Genomic DNA, 18,404 nt, shown 5'->3' on the forward strand with positions numbered 1-18,404 from the left:
ATGATAAACTCAGAAAAAACAACATTACACTTATAATTGAAATTTCAGTTATTCGTTATGTTATTTTGTTTGCATCATTAAAAAACAGAAATCTTAATTGAGCATAGTAATACATGTTTGGGGTTTTTCTGTTACGTAGCTATTTATAGCACATGGGATGTCCAGCTTGATCGTAATAAGGTCATCATAATACCAGTCCTTCAACCAATGGAAGCCAAATTTATTCAATTATTTTTTTTAAAAATTGTTAGAATGTTTTCCTTTAATGCTTACTTTGTGTTAGCCTTAACTAGCAGTGTTTATCTTATGCTGTACATGTGACTCTATTTATAGAAGTGGGTATTCTTAGAAAAGTAGTTCTCATTACAATTCATACAGAAATGAACGCAATTCATTTTGATCATGTGGTAACATTCTGACCAATGGAAATTTTACTTTACCAGCTACTGGCATTGCAATTATAATTAAAAACATTTGTAGAAAAGTCATATTCATAATTAACAAGGCCTCTAGTAGCTACATTAGCTTATCATATCAGAGATACACTCTTGTTTTAAAATACAGTTGTAAATGGATTTACCAGAGTGTTGTTCAATCAATTCACAAGCTTGTCTTAGATGTTGTTTTTGTTACAAGCTAGATAATGGATAACATTCATTTGAATTTGTAAATAGTTTCAAGCTTTATAATGGGTAACATTCATTTAAATTTGTAAATGCTTAAAATCTGAGATGGATAACATTCATTTGAATTTGTAAATAATTTCAAGCTTTATAATGGATAACATTCATTTAAATTTGTAAATGCTTAAAATCTATGAGATGGATAACATTCATTCAGATTTGAATCTGAGAATTATGTTCTGGAATTATTCATGGTATATCTTTGTAGCATTTATTGGTTCAATGCAATGAATATAATGTGTTTTCCAACAATACTGCAAAAGATGAAGTTTTCAAGTAACAGTACAAATACTTTAGAGTTAAGTCATAGCTAGGTGAGTGATATCAGATCATCTGTTGTCTCTTGTATATGAAATATCATTCTCTTCTTCCTTTTTCAGCCAGTTTGGTTTGGTTGTGATGTTGGGAAATCTTTTAGTTCCAAGGAAGGATTGTTGGACCTCAAATGGTAAAGACATGTAACCAACAAACACCCCCACCCCAAAAAACCCAAAGCCCACCCTACCCCACAAAACCCCAACCCCCAAAACAGATTACTAAAACTCTTAGTTATTGTAAAAAGAAAATTCATCATTTCAGATTAAATGATTTGATCCTCAGGTATCTAATTCACAATAAACTGGATTAATTTGGCATGCTACTGAAGCATAATCAGTGCTTATAGAAACAAGTTTTTAGACACAGGCCCAGGGTGGGTGAATTTAAAAAAAAAAGTTCTATGTGCCCAAAATATCCCATTTTTTAATATTATTTGTCACACAAAATAACTTCAAAAGAGTAGTTTTCAGTAGGGTTTTTGAAGGTAACGCAAGTGTCATTAGTGTTCATCACTATATGCTAAAGACTGGATGGTGATGGTGTTCAAACTTCTCTGCTGGATTCTCTGAGCAAATCCTGGTCAGAATCGAGTTGTTCTGAATGACTATAATGTTAGCATTGTAAAAACTGTATCTGATGCAGTTTGCTTATGAGATATCCCATTTTTTCCTGCTAACCAATTTCAACTGCAGTGCCTAATTCCTGAGAAGCAATTCTAAATACATTGTGGTAACATGGAGCATCATACAGCAGCAGCAGCAGAAATTGTGATGACCTTCACAATGTTTACTAAAAATGTTGTAACATTGCTTTTGCTTTTTTAAGGTATATCAAATATGTATCTCTGAAAAGGTAATAACATTTGCAACACAGTGATATATATTTTGTTATTATTTACCAATCAATGTACATGCTTACAACTGTATTTGAAATATGACTTGAAAGAAAGAAAAAACAAAGTAAAAAACTTACAATGATGTTCAGTAAATCTTTTGTTCATGAAGATGAATTAAATGCTCCTAATGGTATGCGAATAAAATAAAGATAATTCTGTTTCTAGTATTTTGGTCCAAATTTGAAGTTTCTAGCACTGTTAGTTCAAATGTTAAAATAATTTTATTAAAATTGGACAAAAAAACACCTGGAACAATTCATTTACTTCCAATTCTAGAACATTTACTTAAGTGTGCAGTTTCTCATGAAAACTTGTCACATTGTTTGCAACCACGATTTAAATTGATAGAAGTGTCCACTGTTCAAGACCCCTGAAAAAGTGATGCACAACATTACTTAGTTACTTTGGGATGATTTAATCTGGAAGAATCATCCTGGATCCACTCTTCTTGAAAGCCTTCAAAGTCAGCTTCATTCTCCGAATCAATGTCGAAAAGTGCATGAAGCCACATATCGTCTCTTTCGCTTGATTCTATTCTAACCCATCATTTAAGTCAATATTATCATCGGAATCATCCAAATCATCAACTTCATTGTCGCTACCCTCGCTATTAACGTCCATGTTTACATCTGAGTTGTCATCCACAATTTTATCAATTGATTTTCAAGCCAATAATATCTTTTCCAAACACGTTTTTTTTTTACATTTAACTGCGCATGCATGCTTTAACAATTTCCTGTGTTGGTGAAGAAGTACATAAATATTTGTGATGTATAACACATGTTTCTAGAGACACTACACACATACATAGTATAGTATGATCTTAGTCATATTCAGGATAAAATGGGATACTATGACCACAGGCATATTCAGGATAGAATGAAATATTACGACCATAGTCGTATTCAGGATAAAATTAGATATGCATTTCCTTATAGAAAAATGAATATACATCACACTTGGGACTGGCCATTTCATTGGGGGACTGGAGGGGTGAATAATATTTTCAAGTATACAGGTAATAAAGCAGTAATAAAAGCCTCAGTCCAGTATGGGTGGTAATGCTTTATCAGCACAAATCAACTGTGTAAGCATATGAGTGTGTGCTTATGATTGTCTTTAACTCAGTCTATTTCATGGCTACATACATCCTGAAATGCATGGGTTAGTTAATAGTTGGCATTTTAACAAAATTAAGACAAACATTAATAATAAAGAGAACTAATCTGAAGTTTCAGTTCAGTGTGCCAAATATATTTTGACAGGCAACATGTTGAAAATATATTTCTGCATTTCATCAGCATGAAAAGTGTTTTCTCAGGCAAATTAGATTTTGTTTTCTTTTTGACAAGCCCTATGGATATCTCACTTAGACATTGGTCTGTCAGATTTTTTTGAGCACTGGTAATACACATATCCTGGATAACACATGCACAGTTTGGTCCAAAAGCATAGGCTGGGTCCAAAAGCATAGACTGGGTCCAACAACATCAACTGCAGCATGAGTAGGGGTGCAAATTACTGACGGAAATCTGAAAAATTAAGAAAGGGACAGACATCAAAGGGATGGGGGGGGTTAAGTGGTTGAATACTCATTTATAATTGCATTGGGAATAATTACTTATTATTATTATTATTATTGTTATTATTATTATTATTATTATTATTATTATTATTAAATAGCATTTCTAATGAAGTTGTTTGCATTTATGTTTAAATTACCATTATTTTCAAGATAACCAAATTCTGAATGATCATTAAAAACATTGCACACATCACATGTATTTAAAAAACAATGGACAATTCAACAGTTCAAAAAACAATGTTGAAATTCTAGTTTTTCTTGCTCTGTTAGTAAAATATTGATACTGTAATTCGTTGCAAGTTAAATATTTCTGTTCATACTTGAGCAAACCTCTGAGTGCCAATTTAGGAGTTTTAAGTTTACTAAAAACTTTGAAATTTGCTTCATTATAGTGAACCATGCCTGTGAATCAAGAACTTTTTATGTACAGAGTATTCCTTTCAGTTGCTTCCCATGCTGTCTTTGATCACATGCACAAATTAGTAGGATAAACCACTTATTAATGTTTGATACATAATTTTACATAATATTTGTGGCAGTATTTGAATGGTCAGTTGAAATGAGTTGACAAATGTGTTATATATTTAGGCTCTTACAAAACGTATCAAGAAAAAAAATGAAGACAACAAGCTTTATAAAATTTAACAAATAATTTATTTCCCTATAAAAACAAGGTTAAAAATGAGAAAAGAAGTTATGGTTCTACAAATCAAATCTCAAAATAATCCAAGAATAATCCAAGAATTAAAAGATAGAAGTCCTATTATTAAAAAGTCCTAATGAAACTGATTTCGAATCCCAGTGAAATCCAAAATGGAAGGCAATGACATATGCTGTGATCAGCATCATACTGATGTGTCAACAGTTCTTTGTTGAATGACAGAAAATAATATTCCAATTTCAATTACGTATAAATTTTGATAACTGTCTTTGTCTTTGTCCAAGAGTTAATTTAGAGCACAAGAATTTCTGGGGAAAAATAATTTCTTGGAATCCAAATGAATTGAAGAAAACAAAATAATTAGCCCAAAAGCTGGTCACAACATAAAACACTTTGACTTAAGTAATTCTCAAAACATCAACAACAAATCTAGCTACAATGCAAAACATATAACCATATGTGGGTCAATCCTCAGGAAAATTCTAATTGATACATGTTATTTGTCATGTACTCCAAGTATGGCCTGACATCCACTTTATGAATCTTACCCTGAGAAAGAATTTTTTTTTAAAGTTGTTTACTTCAACTCTTACTGGTTCTGAATCAAGGTCAGGAACTAGGTCAGCATTAAATACATAGTTTATATTATTAGTTGTTTAACAGTCTGGTCAAACTGAACTGAATTTCTGGACAATGTCAAATCTGGTAAATAAAGTTACATTACAATAGCATGTAATGGAATTCAAAATTTTTAAAACTTACAAACAAACAATTAAATGAAATTAAATATAAATTAAATCAAATATACATAACACATGATTGTTACTGCTAGCTCATACACAGGAAGATTTGAAATTTCACTTTTTTTGTTCTACCCACTCTACTTGATTTGATACTGAAAACAATGTGATAATACAAAGCAGGTTTGCTTTTTATTGATTGTAACAATGCAACAAATATTTCTGAAAGTTGGAGATCAAGACATGGTCAACAGTTTATTTGGTTCTCATGGAAATGCTTGTGGATATAGCTGTCATGGTTGATTAACACTTGAATGCAAGAGGGCATGTCACATTTTTGATGATTAAGCTGAATAAAACTAAAACATGAGTTTCACTTGACAAAGCTCATTTAATTGGTATTAATTTTTTAAGTGTTGCCAGAATGTTTTAATTATTAGAATTTCATTTTGTATGTTATTTACAGTTGATATATTTTTTTCTTAGTAAAGAAAATTTAGCAACATGTATGACTTATTTAAATTTACAAATTTCATGACAGTTAAAATTTCTGGCAAAACCATCATTTTTGATTTTTAAACAGGGTTTCATTTACTAATTTTGATTGCAGTTTTATTCACCTTTAACAAACGGGGACCATTGTTTTTATAAGAATAAAATGGGATCCATATATGCCCCATATCATAAGGTGGTCTGTGAGTTATCCAGACATGCTGTAGTGAGGGAACAGCGTATTGTGCTGAGAATAAAAAATGCAACATTTTAAAGCCAGGGTTAATGTCTTCAAACGTTAACACCAACAAAGAAAGATATAATTCATAATTCTGTTAATTTCATCCTTGTGGCCCTATCCCAGCAAAAAATGCCAACAGGCAAAGTTTTGAGTTATGGTTGGAAGTTTTACAGCATCTATATCCCAGTGGCTCTTTCCCAGCAAAAAATACCAATAGGCAAAGTTTTGAGTTATGGTTGGAAGTTTTACAACATCTATATCCCAGTGGCTCTTTCCCAGCAAAAAATACCAACAGGCAAAGTTTTGAGTTATGGTTGGAAGTTTTATGACATCTATATCCCAGTGGCTCTTTCCCAATGAAAAATACCAATAGGCAAAGTTTTGAGTTTATTTTTGGAAGTTTTATGACACCTATACAAGATTTGATTTATATATATTTTTTTTCAAAATGAAAGACACTTCAAAATTAATTAATAAGAATATAATACATGTATATAGATAAAAGACATTTGTTTCTTCAGTTTGGACTTTACCCTAGTATTTGATGTTGACCCATTGAAGATGAACAAGTCGGAGAGGTTGATGTATGGAGAGTCCCTAATGACACATGCAATGGTCTTCACTGGAGTTGGAACAGAACAGGTAAGGTGCTTTGTATTGTGAACACCGTTAGAGCCCAAATTATCTGAAGCTGATTAGAACCAATAGCATGTCCTCTAGACATTTCTAATATAAATAATGTGAGATTATCTGAATCATTTTCATTTTGCATTTTGAATATTAATAATTAGGGTCCTGCTTATCCTTTTTAATAAATATTGATAATTTGATTCCTGCTTTAAATCAGTCCAAAATAGTAATTCTCTGGTCTTATTACTGGTATTTACTCTGGTACTGATAGTGGTATTGACTCTAGTACTGATACTGGTATTGACTCTGGTCTTGATATTGGTATTGACTCTGATACTGTTACTGGTATTGACTCTAGTACTGATACTGGTATTGACTCTGGTACTGATACTGGTATTGACTCTAGTACTGATACTGGTCTTGACTCTGATACTGGTATTGGCTCTAGTCCTGACACTGATATTGACTATTGACTCTGGTCCTGATACTGGTATTGACTCTGGTCCTGATACTGGTATTGACTCTGGTCCTGATACTGGTCTTGACTCTGGTCCTGATACTGGTCTTGGCTCTGGTCCTGTTACTGGTATTGACTCTAGTACTGATACTGGTCTTGACTCTGATACTGGTATTGGCTCTGGTCCTGACACTGGTATTGACTATTGACTCTGGTCCTGATACTGGTATTGACTCTGGTTCTGATACTGGTATTGACTCTGGTCCTGATATTGGTATTGACTCTGGTCCTGATACTGGTCTTGACTCTGGTCCTGATACTGGTCTTGGCTCTGATACTGGTATTGACTCTGGTCCTGATACTGGTATTGACTCTGGTCCTGATACTGGTATTGACTCTGGTACTGATACTGGTATTGACTCTGGTCCTGATACTGGTCTTGACTCTGGTCCTGATACTGGTCTTGACTCTGGTCCTGATACTGGTCTTGGCTCTGGTCCTGTTACTGGTATTGACTCTAGTACTGATACTGGTCTTGACTCTGGTCCTGATACTGGTATTGGCTCTGGTCCTGACACTGGTATTGACTATTGACTCTGGTCCTGATACTGGTATTGACTCTGGTTCTGATACTGGTATTGACTCTGGTCCTGATACTGGTATTGACTCTGGTCCTGATACTGGTATTGACTCTGGTCCTGATACTGGTCTTGACTCTGGTCCTGATACTGGTCTTGGCTCTGATACTGGTATTGACTCTGGTACTGATACTGGTATTGGCTCTGGTCCTGATACTGGTATTGACTCTGGTCCTGATACTGGTCTTGGCTCTGATACTGGTATTGACTTTGGTACTGATACTAGTTTTGACTCTGGTACTGATACTGGTCTTGACTCTGGTCCTGATACTGGTATTGACTCTGGTCCTGATACTGGTATTGACTCTGGTCCTGATACTGGTATTAACTCTGGTCCTGATACTGGTATTGACTCTGGTACTGATACTGATATTGACTTTGGTACTGACACTGGTTACACAGATAAGAGAAAACAGCATTGTTTGAGTCTACATCCTGAACTTCCAGGAGAGGTTTTTGTTTTCTGATGAGCTAGATGATTGTTAGATTGAAATCTAGTCATTTTGACCTATTTTATTCATGGATTGCAACAATTAAATAAGCTAACATATTTATGTGTATTGAGCAAGTATCATTTAATTTTCATAATGATTTCCTTTATTTATGCAAAATTTTGACTGTTTAAATTCTTTCTTGTGAACAAAGTTGATTTCTTTTCATGCACACATTTTACAAAAATTCTTATAGTTGCAGAATTTTTATTTTTTTCCTCAAATTCATCCTTTATCTTAAATAATTGCGTGTTTAATTTTAGTTCACCTGGCTGTAAAGCTAATTCATCTTATGGTATGGCATCCATTGTGTGTCATGTGCCATGTATCATCTGTTGTCTGTGATGCATTGTCCATCTGTCAACAAAATTTTGTTGGGGTAAAACAATAAACCTCTGCAGCATATCGATATATGATTCATGATAATAGCCTATTGTATGATACAGTATCAATGCACCTATTAACTTGATATTTTTATCTTTAATAGGCTTGTCATTGGTATGGTGTTTACATTTTATGTGTTGATATCTTGGTTGTATTTCTAGCATGCAGAATACTAATAGATGTTAATTTGTCATCTGTTCATATACTATTCTCATTTAGGACAAGATAAAATAAATACTTCCAAACAGATTGCCTGTTAGGTGCCAGTGATGCTTATTGAACCTTATGGGCCATTTCAGGCTGCTCCATTTGATCTGGTGCAGGACCCATCTTGGTCACAGCATCTTTTGTTTTACACTGCATGAATGCTTTAACACATTTTATTGGCAATTTCATGTTTTCCTTACATTTGAAAGGCATTATGGTGTTATCTTCAAAATAGAAGAAATAATATGATTTCCTCTTGCAAGGAAAATCTTATTTAGAACAAGTTTGAGTATGGGAGTGGAGATGACTAACAACCAAATCCTTCATATTGTACTTCCTGCTGTCACAACTGCTTTGGACACGGACACCTATTTCTGTGAGTGCAAAAGGAAATTATTGAAAATACCCTCTCCCCATCTACAAATTAAGGTCATAATAACGTGTGGTTTGGAATGTGTCCCCATGCCAATTCTGTACTCTTTTTTTTTTATGCTCTTGGCATCCTTGTCCCTTCTCAACATGTTTGGATCCATCTAGGTATGGAACCCTTAACACATATCAACTTGGCATCTTCCTCCCAAATGCATGCAAAAAAATCACTTATTTTTTGGTGAAGGCTTAAAATAAAGATGATGAAGATGGACCTTCATTAAGAGATTAGACCAAGTCCTACGTTTCAATTCAGGACATCCTCCAGAGAGAAGGTGGCATTTCTGGATAACATGCTATAAAACCTATTGATAAGTATGGGTTTTGGTTCACAACATGAACAACCTTACTTTCCTTATTTACAGTGGATAATAAGTGTAGAGAAGTCAGACCTTATTTACAGTTTAGGTGGATAATTATTGTAGAGAAGTCAGACCTAATTAGGTGGATAGTCAGTGTAGAGAAGTCACACCTAATTAAGTGAATAATCAGTGTAGAGAAGTCAGACCTAATTAGGTGGATAATCAGTGTAGAGAAGTCAGACCTAATTAGGTGGATAATCATTGTAGAGAAGTCAGACCTAATTAGGTGGATAATCAGTGTAGAGAAGTCAGACCTAATTAGGTGGATAATCAGTGTAGAGAAGTCAGACTTAATTAGATGGATAATCAGTGTAGAGAAGTCAGACCTAATTAGGTGGATAAACAGCGTAGAGAAGTCAGACCTAATTAGGTGGATAATCAGCATAGAGAAGAAGTCAGACCTAATTAGGTGGATAATCAACATAGAGAAGTCAGACCTAATTAGGTGGATAATCAACATAGAGAAGTCAGACCTAATTAGGTGGATAATCAGTGTAGAGAAGTCAGACCTAATTAGGTGGATAATCAGCATAGAGAAGTCAGACCTAATTAGGTGGATAATCAACATAGAGAAGTCAGACCTAATTAGGTGGATAATCGGTGTAGAGAAGTCAGACCTAATTAGGTGGATAATCAACATAGAGCAGTCAGAACTAATTAGGTGGATAATCATTGTAGAGAAGTCAGGCCTAATTAGGTGGATAATCAGTGTAGAGAAGCCAGATCTATTTAGGTGGATAATCAGTGTAGAGAAGTCAGATCTAATTAGGTGGATAAATCAGTGTAGAAAAGTGAGACCTAATTAGGTGGATAATCAGTGTAGAGAAGTCAGACTTTTGAAACATTTTGTCCATCTAGATATGGAACTCTTCATACATATTAACTTGGTGTCTTTCTCCAAAAAGAGAAAGTACAGCTCAAATGTTAGAGAAAGCATTAAAGAAAACATTATTTAGGAGAGGAAGTGTAGGGGTGGACCCATTACAATCCCTGTTTACTACCGAAATCTGTGATTGTCAGTGGCATGTGGATGCTTCAGGAGAAGGCTGTTCATATCAACCTTTGTCAAACAAAAGCCATTCTCAACACCCTCCACACATGTGTAGAACATATCCATGGGAACCTAGTTCCAATAGTGTCTGACAGTTGGGTTGTGGTAACATACCTTTTGAAGGCAGGGACAATACCAGACCTTTCCTGATTGTATGGAATATCTTTATGGGTACTTCCATTAAAAGGCAATATTCAAGTCCAACACATTCCTGGCTGACTCAGTTTCGTGGCTGATTCATTATCAAGGGAGGACAGTTGCTTCATACATAGTTGTCCATCCAGGAACCATCAGGTCTTTGCCTTTGGGAGATGTCTGATGCTTGAAATTCAACAATTAAGAGTAGCTGCTAATGTAGTGCTGTTTTTAAAACAAAGTTTTGGGTGGGTGGGTGGGTAAAAGTAGTTTTAATTATGTAATACTTACCTGCTACTATTACACAGATTCCATTACACTCCACTTTGATGTCCACTAGGTCCAAGTCAAAAAACAAAGGATGGTATTCCATATGATGGCTGTGACTAAGGGAGTCCAATTGATGTGGCACAAATGAACCCACTTGTTTTGCTGTACCATAAAGCACCAAAGCAAACCTAACTGTTTGGTCTCAGATTTGTGATTATATTTAGGCTTTGTGCAAGATATTTGTAACTTGAGACAGTTCATAGTTCAGTTTTGTAACTTGTGTATTTGATCCTCTTTGTAGGGTGGTAATCCAGGTGATGTAAAGGCTACCAAATGGAGAGTGGAGAATTCCTGGGGAGATAAAGATGGTAGCAAAGGTAATATTACATTCAGGTACTGATCATTGAACTAGGCTTGGATAATATAATAAGAGGGTTGTGGCTTTCAATTTTTGAACCAGATTTGCTGGTTTTAGTGCTTTGCTGAAGTATAGTGTTACAGTCATTTTAAAAACAATAAAGACCTGACATATTTGTTGTTCGAGTTATATTAGTTATTTTATGTGACAAAAAATAGCCGTGAGCTCTTTAATAATTATCAAACAATGAACTCTTCGAGTTGATGAGTTATTGATAAAGTTGAAATATTCAGTGTTCAATAACTGTCAAGTGCCTGATAAAAACACACCATGTTATAAGTAAGTTATTTAATTACTGAGGATTGGTTTCGATTCAAACCCATATGTTTACTGGATTATATTTTATGATGCGGGATGACCATTATACATGTGGTACACTACATTACCAAATGTTCAGTATTTCTTTTTATGGGTATAAATGTACATTTAATCCATTAGATGTAAAGTATGACAATATGACTTATCTAATAATTACAAAAACTCTTCAGTCCTCATGGCTGTACATTTGTGCAAATTATGTCATGATAAGGCAAGAATAAATTTTTAATTAATAAGTGTTTAATTTCAGTCTTTGTTTGAGAGTTAGTTTTTGCTCTATTCTTTCCAGGTTATCTCTTAATGACAGATGACTGGTTTACCGAGTTTGTATATGAAGTTGTGGTTCCCAAATCTCTCCTAAGTGAGGATGTGCAGAGGATACTGGACCAGGAACCAGTCGTGCTTCCAGCTTGGGACCCAATGGGTGCTTTGGCTTGATGCTGTTGATCTATTTGTCAGTATTAAAAACTATCACATGTGCTTTCCAATTATCAATGAGAATAATGCCTTTTGCTTTTCCTTAAAATGATTGCTCAAATTTGAACAAGATACTTTGTATCCCCAAAAAATGATAGATCAGTAATGCAGATAGCTATTTCTTTGCTCAAAGTTTGATATAATGTTCTGTGATTTTAGAAAGAGGAATTGCAAGCAAGTATAAGGAATGATAGGTTTTTAACAAAAGACATGCCACAAATTCATGGGAAGGCAGTCAGAACTAATTTAAATTTCAAAACCATGTGCTTCATAGCCACAGCATTTGTTCACACACAATAAATGCATAAGACCTCTCAGAAATTAAGTCCCAAAAAAATGAAATCCACTTGAATCTGAAATAGTATTTTGTCTCAAATGTTTTTGTCTTTTAATTTATTTTTACTAAAATCCCTAAATCAGTTGGTCACAGTGTTGCAATATATTATGTTTACATTCCATCATAATCCACTATTTCTTAGTTTCATACAATTTTTGAAGCTGATTTATACATATTTATTGCTCTAGCACTCTCAAATGTTAAACGTCTCAAAACTTTTTCATGGCTTAAACATGCTCACTGCAGAATACACCTTTCCCTCTATGACATGCTACAACAGGGTCCACAAACATAGGTCGCACTATAAGCAAGGCACATGTTACCAAGGGACCTCCAAAAACTTTAAATAATCACCTTGACATAGAGAAAACTGCGGCGTGGGGGAGAGCGGCATTAGGGAACTGGGCTGTTTATTGACTGAATCCTCATTTTACAATCACATCGATAATAATTTTTAATAACGCACTTTTTGTAATGAAGTTGTTCGTTATTCTGTTTAAATAACATTTATTTTCAAAATGTCCAACATATGAAAGATCGTTCCAACTGTTTTTAACAACCGTCATGTTTATGTGTAAAAAAAATCTGTGTATTACGTCACTGCTTTTTGTTTTCTTGATGAGTCTGGTTCCCATATTGGTGTGTTATATTATCCTGCCAAATTGGGAGTCCACAGAGCAAGGAACTAGACTAACTGTTGATACACCACCAAACAAGATTCCTTTTCTTCAAAAACACACATTTAATTCGTGAGACAATCGTCTACGTTGAAGCTCAATTTTTGTATTGCTCAATTAGTGCAATATTGATGTCATGAATTAATTAATTGGAATTAATAATGAAACTTCTTATCATCCTTGAGGATATCTCTAAGTGCCAGTTCAAGAATTCTCTGAAATTCGCTTGCCCACAATGGTCTGTATCTGTGAAATCAAACTCTTTATTTTACGAAGTATTCGTTTCACCTGGCTGCCTTGTTATCTTTGATCACAGTCATGAAAGAGTCAGTTAATTTAAGGTAGTTTATGTTACATACACAACAACATTTATAAGTCTTCAATTGATCAAATGAAGTGAGTTCACCCGACATATGACCGGGGCAGCTAGATTTTAAGTTTGTAGGATTTTTGTGCCTCTTAACTTTTCTTTTATTTCACCTCCTTTACTTGATTAAAAAGACATAATTAACGTGATAATGCAAAGGAGGCCAGCTTTTAATTCAGTGCAACAATAAAACAAATACTTCCGTTAGTCAGTTATCAAAACACAGTTGGCACTTACTTAGGTTCTCAGAGAAACACTTGCGGACATAGCTGTTACAGTAGATTGACGCATTTTACCTTTAATTACAAGAGGACACATTGCATCTATGATGATTACACTTTAAAGGAACTAAAATATAGAACTGGAACACATATTTCAATTGATAAAAAATTATTTAAGTTCTGTTTATTTATTAAAGTACTGCCTCCACTCGGAGTGAGTGACATTTTCATTGATAGAAATTTCCTTACATATCGTTAATTGCGGTGTACTAGGAATGTCGTTTGGAAAGAAAATGTAAAAAAATTTATGACCTATTTTTAAATTTGATATTTCATAGTGTTGATTAAAATTTCCAGGGCCTATCTACCTTTTTTGACGATACAACGAGTGATACATCAGAGATTCCGTTACCAATTTTGATCATGATTTTCTTCAAGTTCAATAAATAGGGATCAATTTTTGGGATATTTTGTGGTTTAAAAAAATGGGTTCTCGAGTTATCAGGGCACGAGTTATCGAGGGAGTGGTCTTTATCAGATGTAAGAGTGGTTATTTTTTGTTTAGTGAATGACACTGGTTCCATACAATGGTGGGGCACTTGTTTTCCTTCAAATATTGAATGTTAAACAGATGTGCATTATTTTTAGATGCAGAGCATGCACTTATTACATGCAAAAATTTGTTATGTGGTGCAGACTTCCACGTCATAAAATAAGTCTTACATCTTTGTAACAGGATGAACTGGGTTGGGGTCAGATTATTACGATGAAGACACTAAGAATGATAATGAAAATAAGATGCTTATATTTATATGTGATTAAAGATGGAAAAATCCCACACCAAACTCATGTGCATAAATTCCAACATTGGATTTTTAACACAATGATGCACACTGAGTTAAATAATTGATATAATGAAAACTGATCCAGTTCTTAATTGGAACGAATTGTAACATGTCATTTAAAACAAATTGTCAACAATAATAGATGAATTGAAATTTTTAAAAAATTTAATGCAAAAAAGAAACCAAGATTAATCACTCAAACATGGTATGATTTCAAACAGTGATAAATGATCTGAAATTCTGAAAACTGTCAGAAATTGTATGGATGAAGTATTTGTGTGGCTTGTGTCATGAATTAGGTCAAGACATATACTTTCCCTGCAAGTTCAGACATGGTTGGAAACCTGAGATTGGCATGGAATTCATCTGATTTTGGAATATAACACTTTGGACATGACTGCATCAAAACATTGTAAAATAAGTAGAATATTTATTATTTATTTCATTCTGTTCTGACGATTTGCACAATTTGAGATGGTTAAAGGCATTTAATCATGACACCCTCATTGCAGACATGATTAAACTTAGGAATTTCATGAACATCTTGCTTGAAAATGTTAGTTTTTAAATTTACTTTAATAGTCAAATAAATGTTATCTCTGTTATTGACAGCAAATAACATAAGCACTAGCTTTTTTGTCCATTATTTCTGGAAATACTGCCATTTTTTAGACATAACACATTTTATGACATCGATTTATGTACCATATTTTCTTTTATGGTAGCAAGGAATCCATGAAAATGCAAACCTGTAGGTAGCAGTAACCCTGGGGACTGGCCAAAACTGGCCTTTATAGACATGTGGCTTTGATATGTATGGTCATTTTATGAAGTTGTTCAGAGATGAAGACTCTAAAGAAAGCATGGGAGAATGAGGGGAAAATGAATTTGTATTTTGTTTTTTAGTAAACAAATATAATTTTTTTTAACTCTCAACATTTAAGACATAAAAGTTTCAAAGATTATCAGACAGTTGATTCTGCAATATCAATTATCTGTACAGCAGTAAAATAACTTATAAATAGAAAATATAAGCTTGCTGCATGGATATCATGGAACATTTTTAATGAATAAATTTATTTTCTGTATATAATTGTCCATTTAAAATGTGTAATGAGTGTGCACCCCATCCTTCCTTCCATTCATCTTTTAAAAAGTTGATTTAAATACAGAAATTGAAGGAAACAATATAGTGTTTAATCATCCTCCTCCTCAATTAGCAATAACCATCTCGCATATCAAAATCACTGAATAATAGGCCGTTTTTTGGGCTAAAATCTCAAGTCTCTGATAGAGAAAAGGAGAGAGGTGTGTGTGTGCTATATCAAATATTCTCAATTGAAAATAACAGGAATGGCTTTGCTACTTTTCTCACAGCATAAGAAGTGTGGAATTTATTCAAACATTTCTGTATGAAATTAGTGAAGTAGGTTTGAATCTAGGAAAATATTGACCTCAATTGACTGATGAAGCCGTAATCAATAATTCATAATTAAACATATATCTACCAAAAATAGTACACAACAATTGAATTTATAACTTAGATTTTCTCATCCAAAGTGTGGGATTTCTCTTTTACTTTTTTTATTTTCTTATCAAGCTTCACAAGTGAATATGAACATTGTCAGCTGCATACACAAGGTGAACTGACTGACCACATACAAATTCCTTTCAACACCAACCAGGTATCTCATCCCACAAGTCATATTTGCTTGGTTGGTGCCCAAATAGTTTCCCCTGATAATGCATAGCTACTAAACAAACCTTTGAGATATGGATTTCCTATGAAACCACATCAAACTTATTTGAGTGTTATATATGAGTGTGGGACCAATTTATTGTGAATGCTTGACTGCACTGAGCAGGTGGGTGCTAATTTTATTACATTTTTATGCATGTAGCAAAATGTTTTAGGACCAAGAAAATACAAAAATATAATTATTGTTAGCAGGTGCTGTGGAGATCCCTGCTAATAAAGGTAGGACTAAATCAAAATTTTCATTATTCTTTTGTTAGAAGTAACATGGATAGGTTTTTATATGTAAATTGGCTCTTTTTTCATAAATTTGCATAAATTGTAATAATGAAATGAGCTTATTCAAAACTGCAGTTGAAATATATTAACTTATTCACAATGAATTATATAATTCTTGTTAATCTTCTTTCATACAAACTGCTCCTGTGGCCTAGTGGTTAGAGCGTCCGCCTTGGATGCGGGAGGTCGTGGGTTCAGTCCCTGGCTGAGTCATACCAAAGACTTACAAAAAGTACTAACAGCTGCCTCGCTTGGCGCTCAGCATTAAGAGGTTAGTGTTAGGGCTGGTCGGCCCAGTGTGAGGATAATGGGACTGGGTGGGACATCATGCTACATGTCTGCGGCATGATGCCCCAGTGCTAGACATCACTATAAACTGCCACACTGCAGACATCGTAGCAGTATGACTTAAAAATTGTTAAAAGCTATGTTAAAAAATCCAAAGGACACACTCTTTCATACTATTCATTCTTATTGTAACTTAGCAAGCAAAAAAAAAACAGAATTTATCACAGTTTACTGGCATGTATTACATGTAATGAAGCTTTTGTCCTTTTTAGTGAGCATGGTCAATTATTGAGTATTATGCGATATATTTGGTTACAGAGTATTTTGTCAGATTTTTTGGTTACTGAGTATTATGTGATATATTTGGTTACAGAGTATTTTGTCAGATTTTTTGGTTACTGAGTATTATGTGATATATTTGGTTACAGAGTATTTTGTCGGATTTTTTGGTTACCAAATATTATGTGATATATTTGGTTTCTGAGTATTATGTCAGATTTTTTTGGTTACAGAGTATTATGTGATATATTTGGTTACCAAGTATGATGTCAAATTGTTTTTGGTTATTGAGTATGATGTCATAATGTCAGATATGCTATAAATCTGTTTAAATTACATACATCATGCTACAGTCAACCTTGATTACCCAAACTTTTCATAAGACATACATGTATGTCAGTTCATATTAGTAGTGATTTCTATAAATAGAAGTGTAATGCAGGTTAACATCCAATTCAGTAAATGTAAATTTCCTGAAAAGGTTGCTTTGTGAAGTGGGGTTCAGATATTTTTGGCCATGTTGCATAATCAGTTAACCAGAGACTCAGGTGTGTTGTTTTTGTTTAGCTTTTTGTGCAACTTAAATTCCATTTCTTGCTATAACTTTTTGCGGTATATTTCATTCTTTTGTTAATTTTATGGACTGTTTTATAAACTAAACATCTTCCACATGTTGTTAGTTTGATTTTGCGTACTATAAAAAAATAAGATATATTTTTAAATAATAAAATTGTTTGGTTTGGAAGTAATGGGACCATTTTATGAGGATAAAACATTGTGGGGTCACTCTTTTTGCCTTAAAACCCAATAAGTAATACTATTTTGGTGGGTCTAAATTTGTGTATTATTGTTACCATTAAAAACCTCAGCATGATGTTAAAGGAAGCATAAGATTTAGCTGCCGGATAAGAAATATTTTTCCTATGTTCCAAGTCTATGACAGTAATAGTGCAGAATAAGAATACTGACTCTTTTTCTTTTTTAGTTCATGATAATAACAGTACAGAATCAGACTTTTTTTTTTATAGTTCATGATAGTAACATGACAATAACAGTGTGGAATAAGAATATTTACCATCTTTTTTATTTCATGGCAATAACGGTGTGAAATAAGAATATTTAGTTTTTTTGAGTTCATGAAATTTGTGCAATAAGAATATTTAGTCTTTTTTTCTTTGTCAAGAATTACTTCTCCACCTTCAAAACAAAATATTAATAGTATTAGTCGGACCAACAATAGCATGCTGTAAACTTTATTGTATCTAGCACATTTTATTCTGTATTTTGAAGAAATACGTTGTTCTGTGTTGTTTTACGTGCACTTATGACATGAAAAAATATCACTATTGTAAACTCTCTTGTCTTGGTGTTATATTTTTGTTGTCTGTGTGAGCTCAGTCAGGTATTCTGTAAATTCTTCTCATGAATAAATAATTGTACAATCAGCGAGTTCCAGATTTGTTGACCCCAGTG

The 18,404-nt window shown here is 33.6% G+C and overlaps 1 protein-coding gene across 2 annotated transcripts in view; it reads left to right on the forward strand.

The window, feature by feature from the left end:
• Positions 1 to 18,376, forward strand: part of LOC149775764 (bleomycin hydrolase-like) — a 47,679-nt gene extending 29,303 nt beyond the window's left edge. For both annotated transcript variants that reach the window (XM_089944223.1, XM_089944222.1), the window contains exons 8-11: positions 1,064 to 1,131; positions 6,137 to 6,257; positions 10,971 to 11,046; positions 11,695 to 18,376. In XM_089944223.1, coding sequence (XP_089800349.1) covers positions 1,064 to 1,131; positions 6,137 to 6,257; positions 10,971 to 11,046; positions 11,695 to 11,843 — 414 coding nt within the window. In that variant the 3' untranslated portion in view covers positions 11,844 to 18,376. The remainder of the gene's footprint in view (positions 1 to 1,063; positions 1,132 to 6,136; positions 6,258 to 10,970; positions 11,047 to 11,694) is intronic.
• Positions 18,377 to 18,404: the final 28 nt, after the last annotated feature.

This window comes from Sinohyriopsis cumingii, chromosome 19 (genome assembly GCF_028554795.1).
Source record: "Sinohyriopsis cumingii isolate HCF-2022 chromosome 19, ASM2855479v2, whole genome shotgun sequence".
Taxonomy (NCBI): Eukaryota; Metazoa; Mollusca; class Bivalvia; order Unionida; family Unionidae; genus Sinohyriopsis; species Sinohyriopsis cumingii.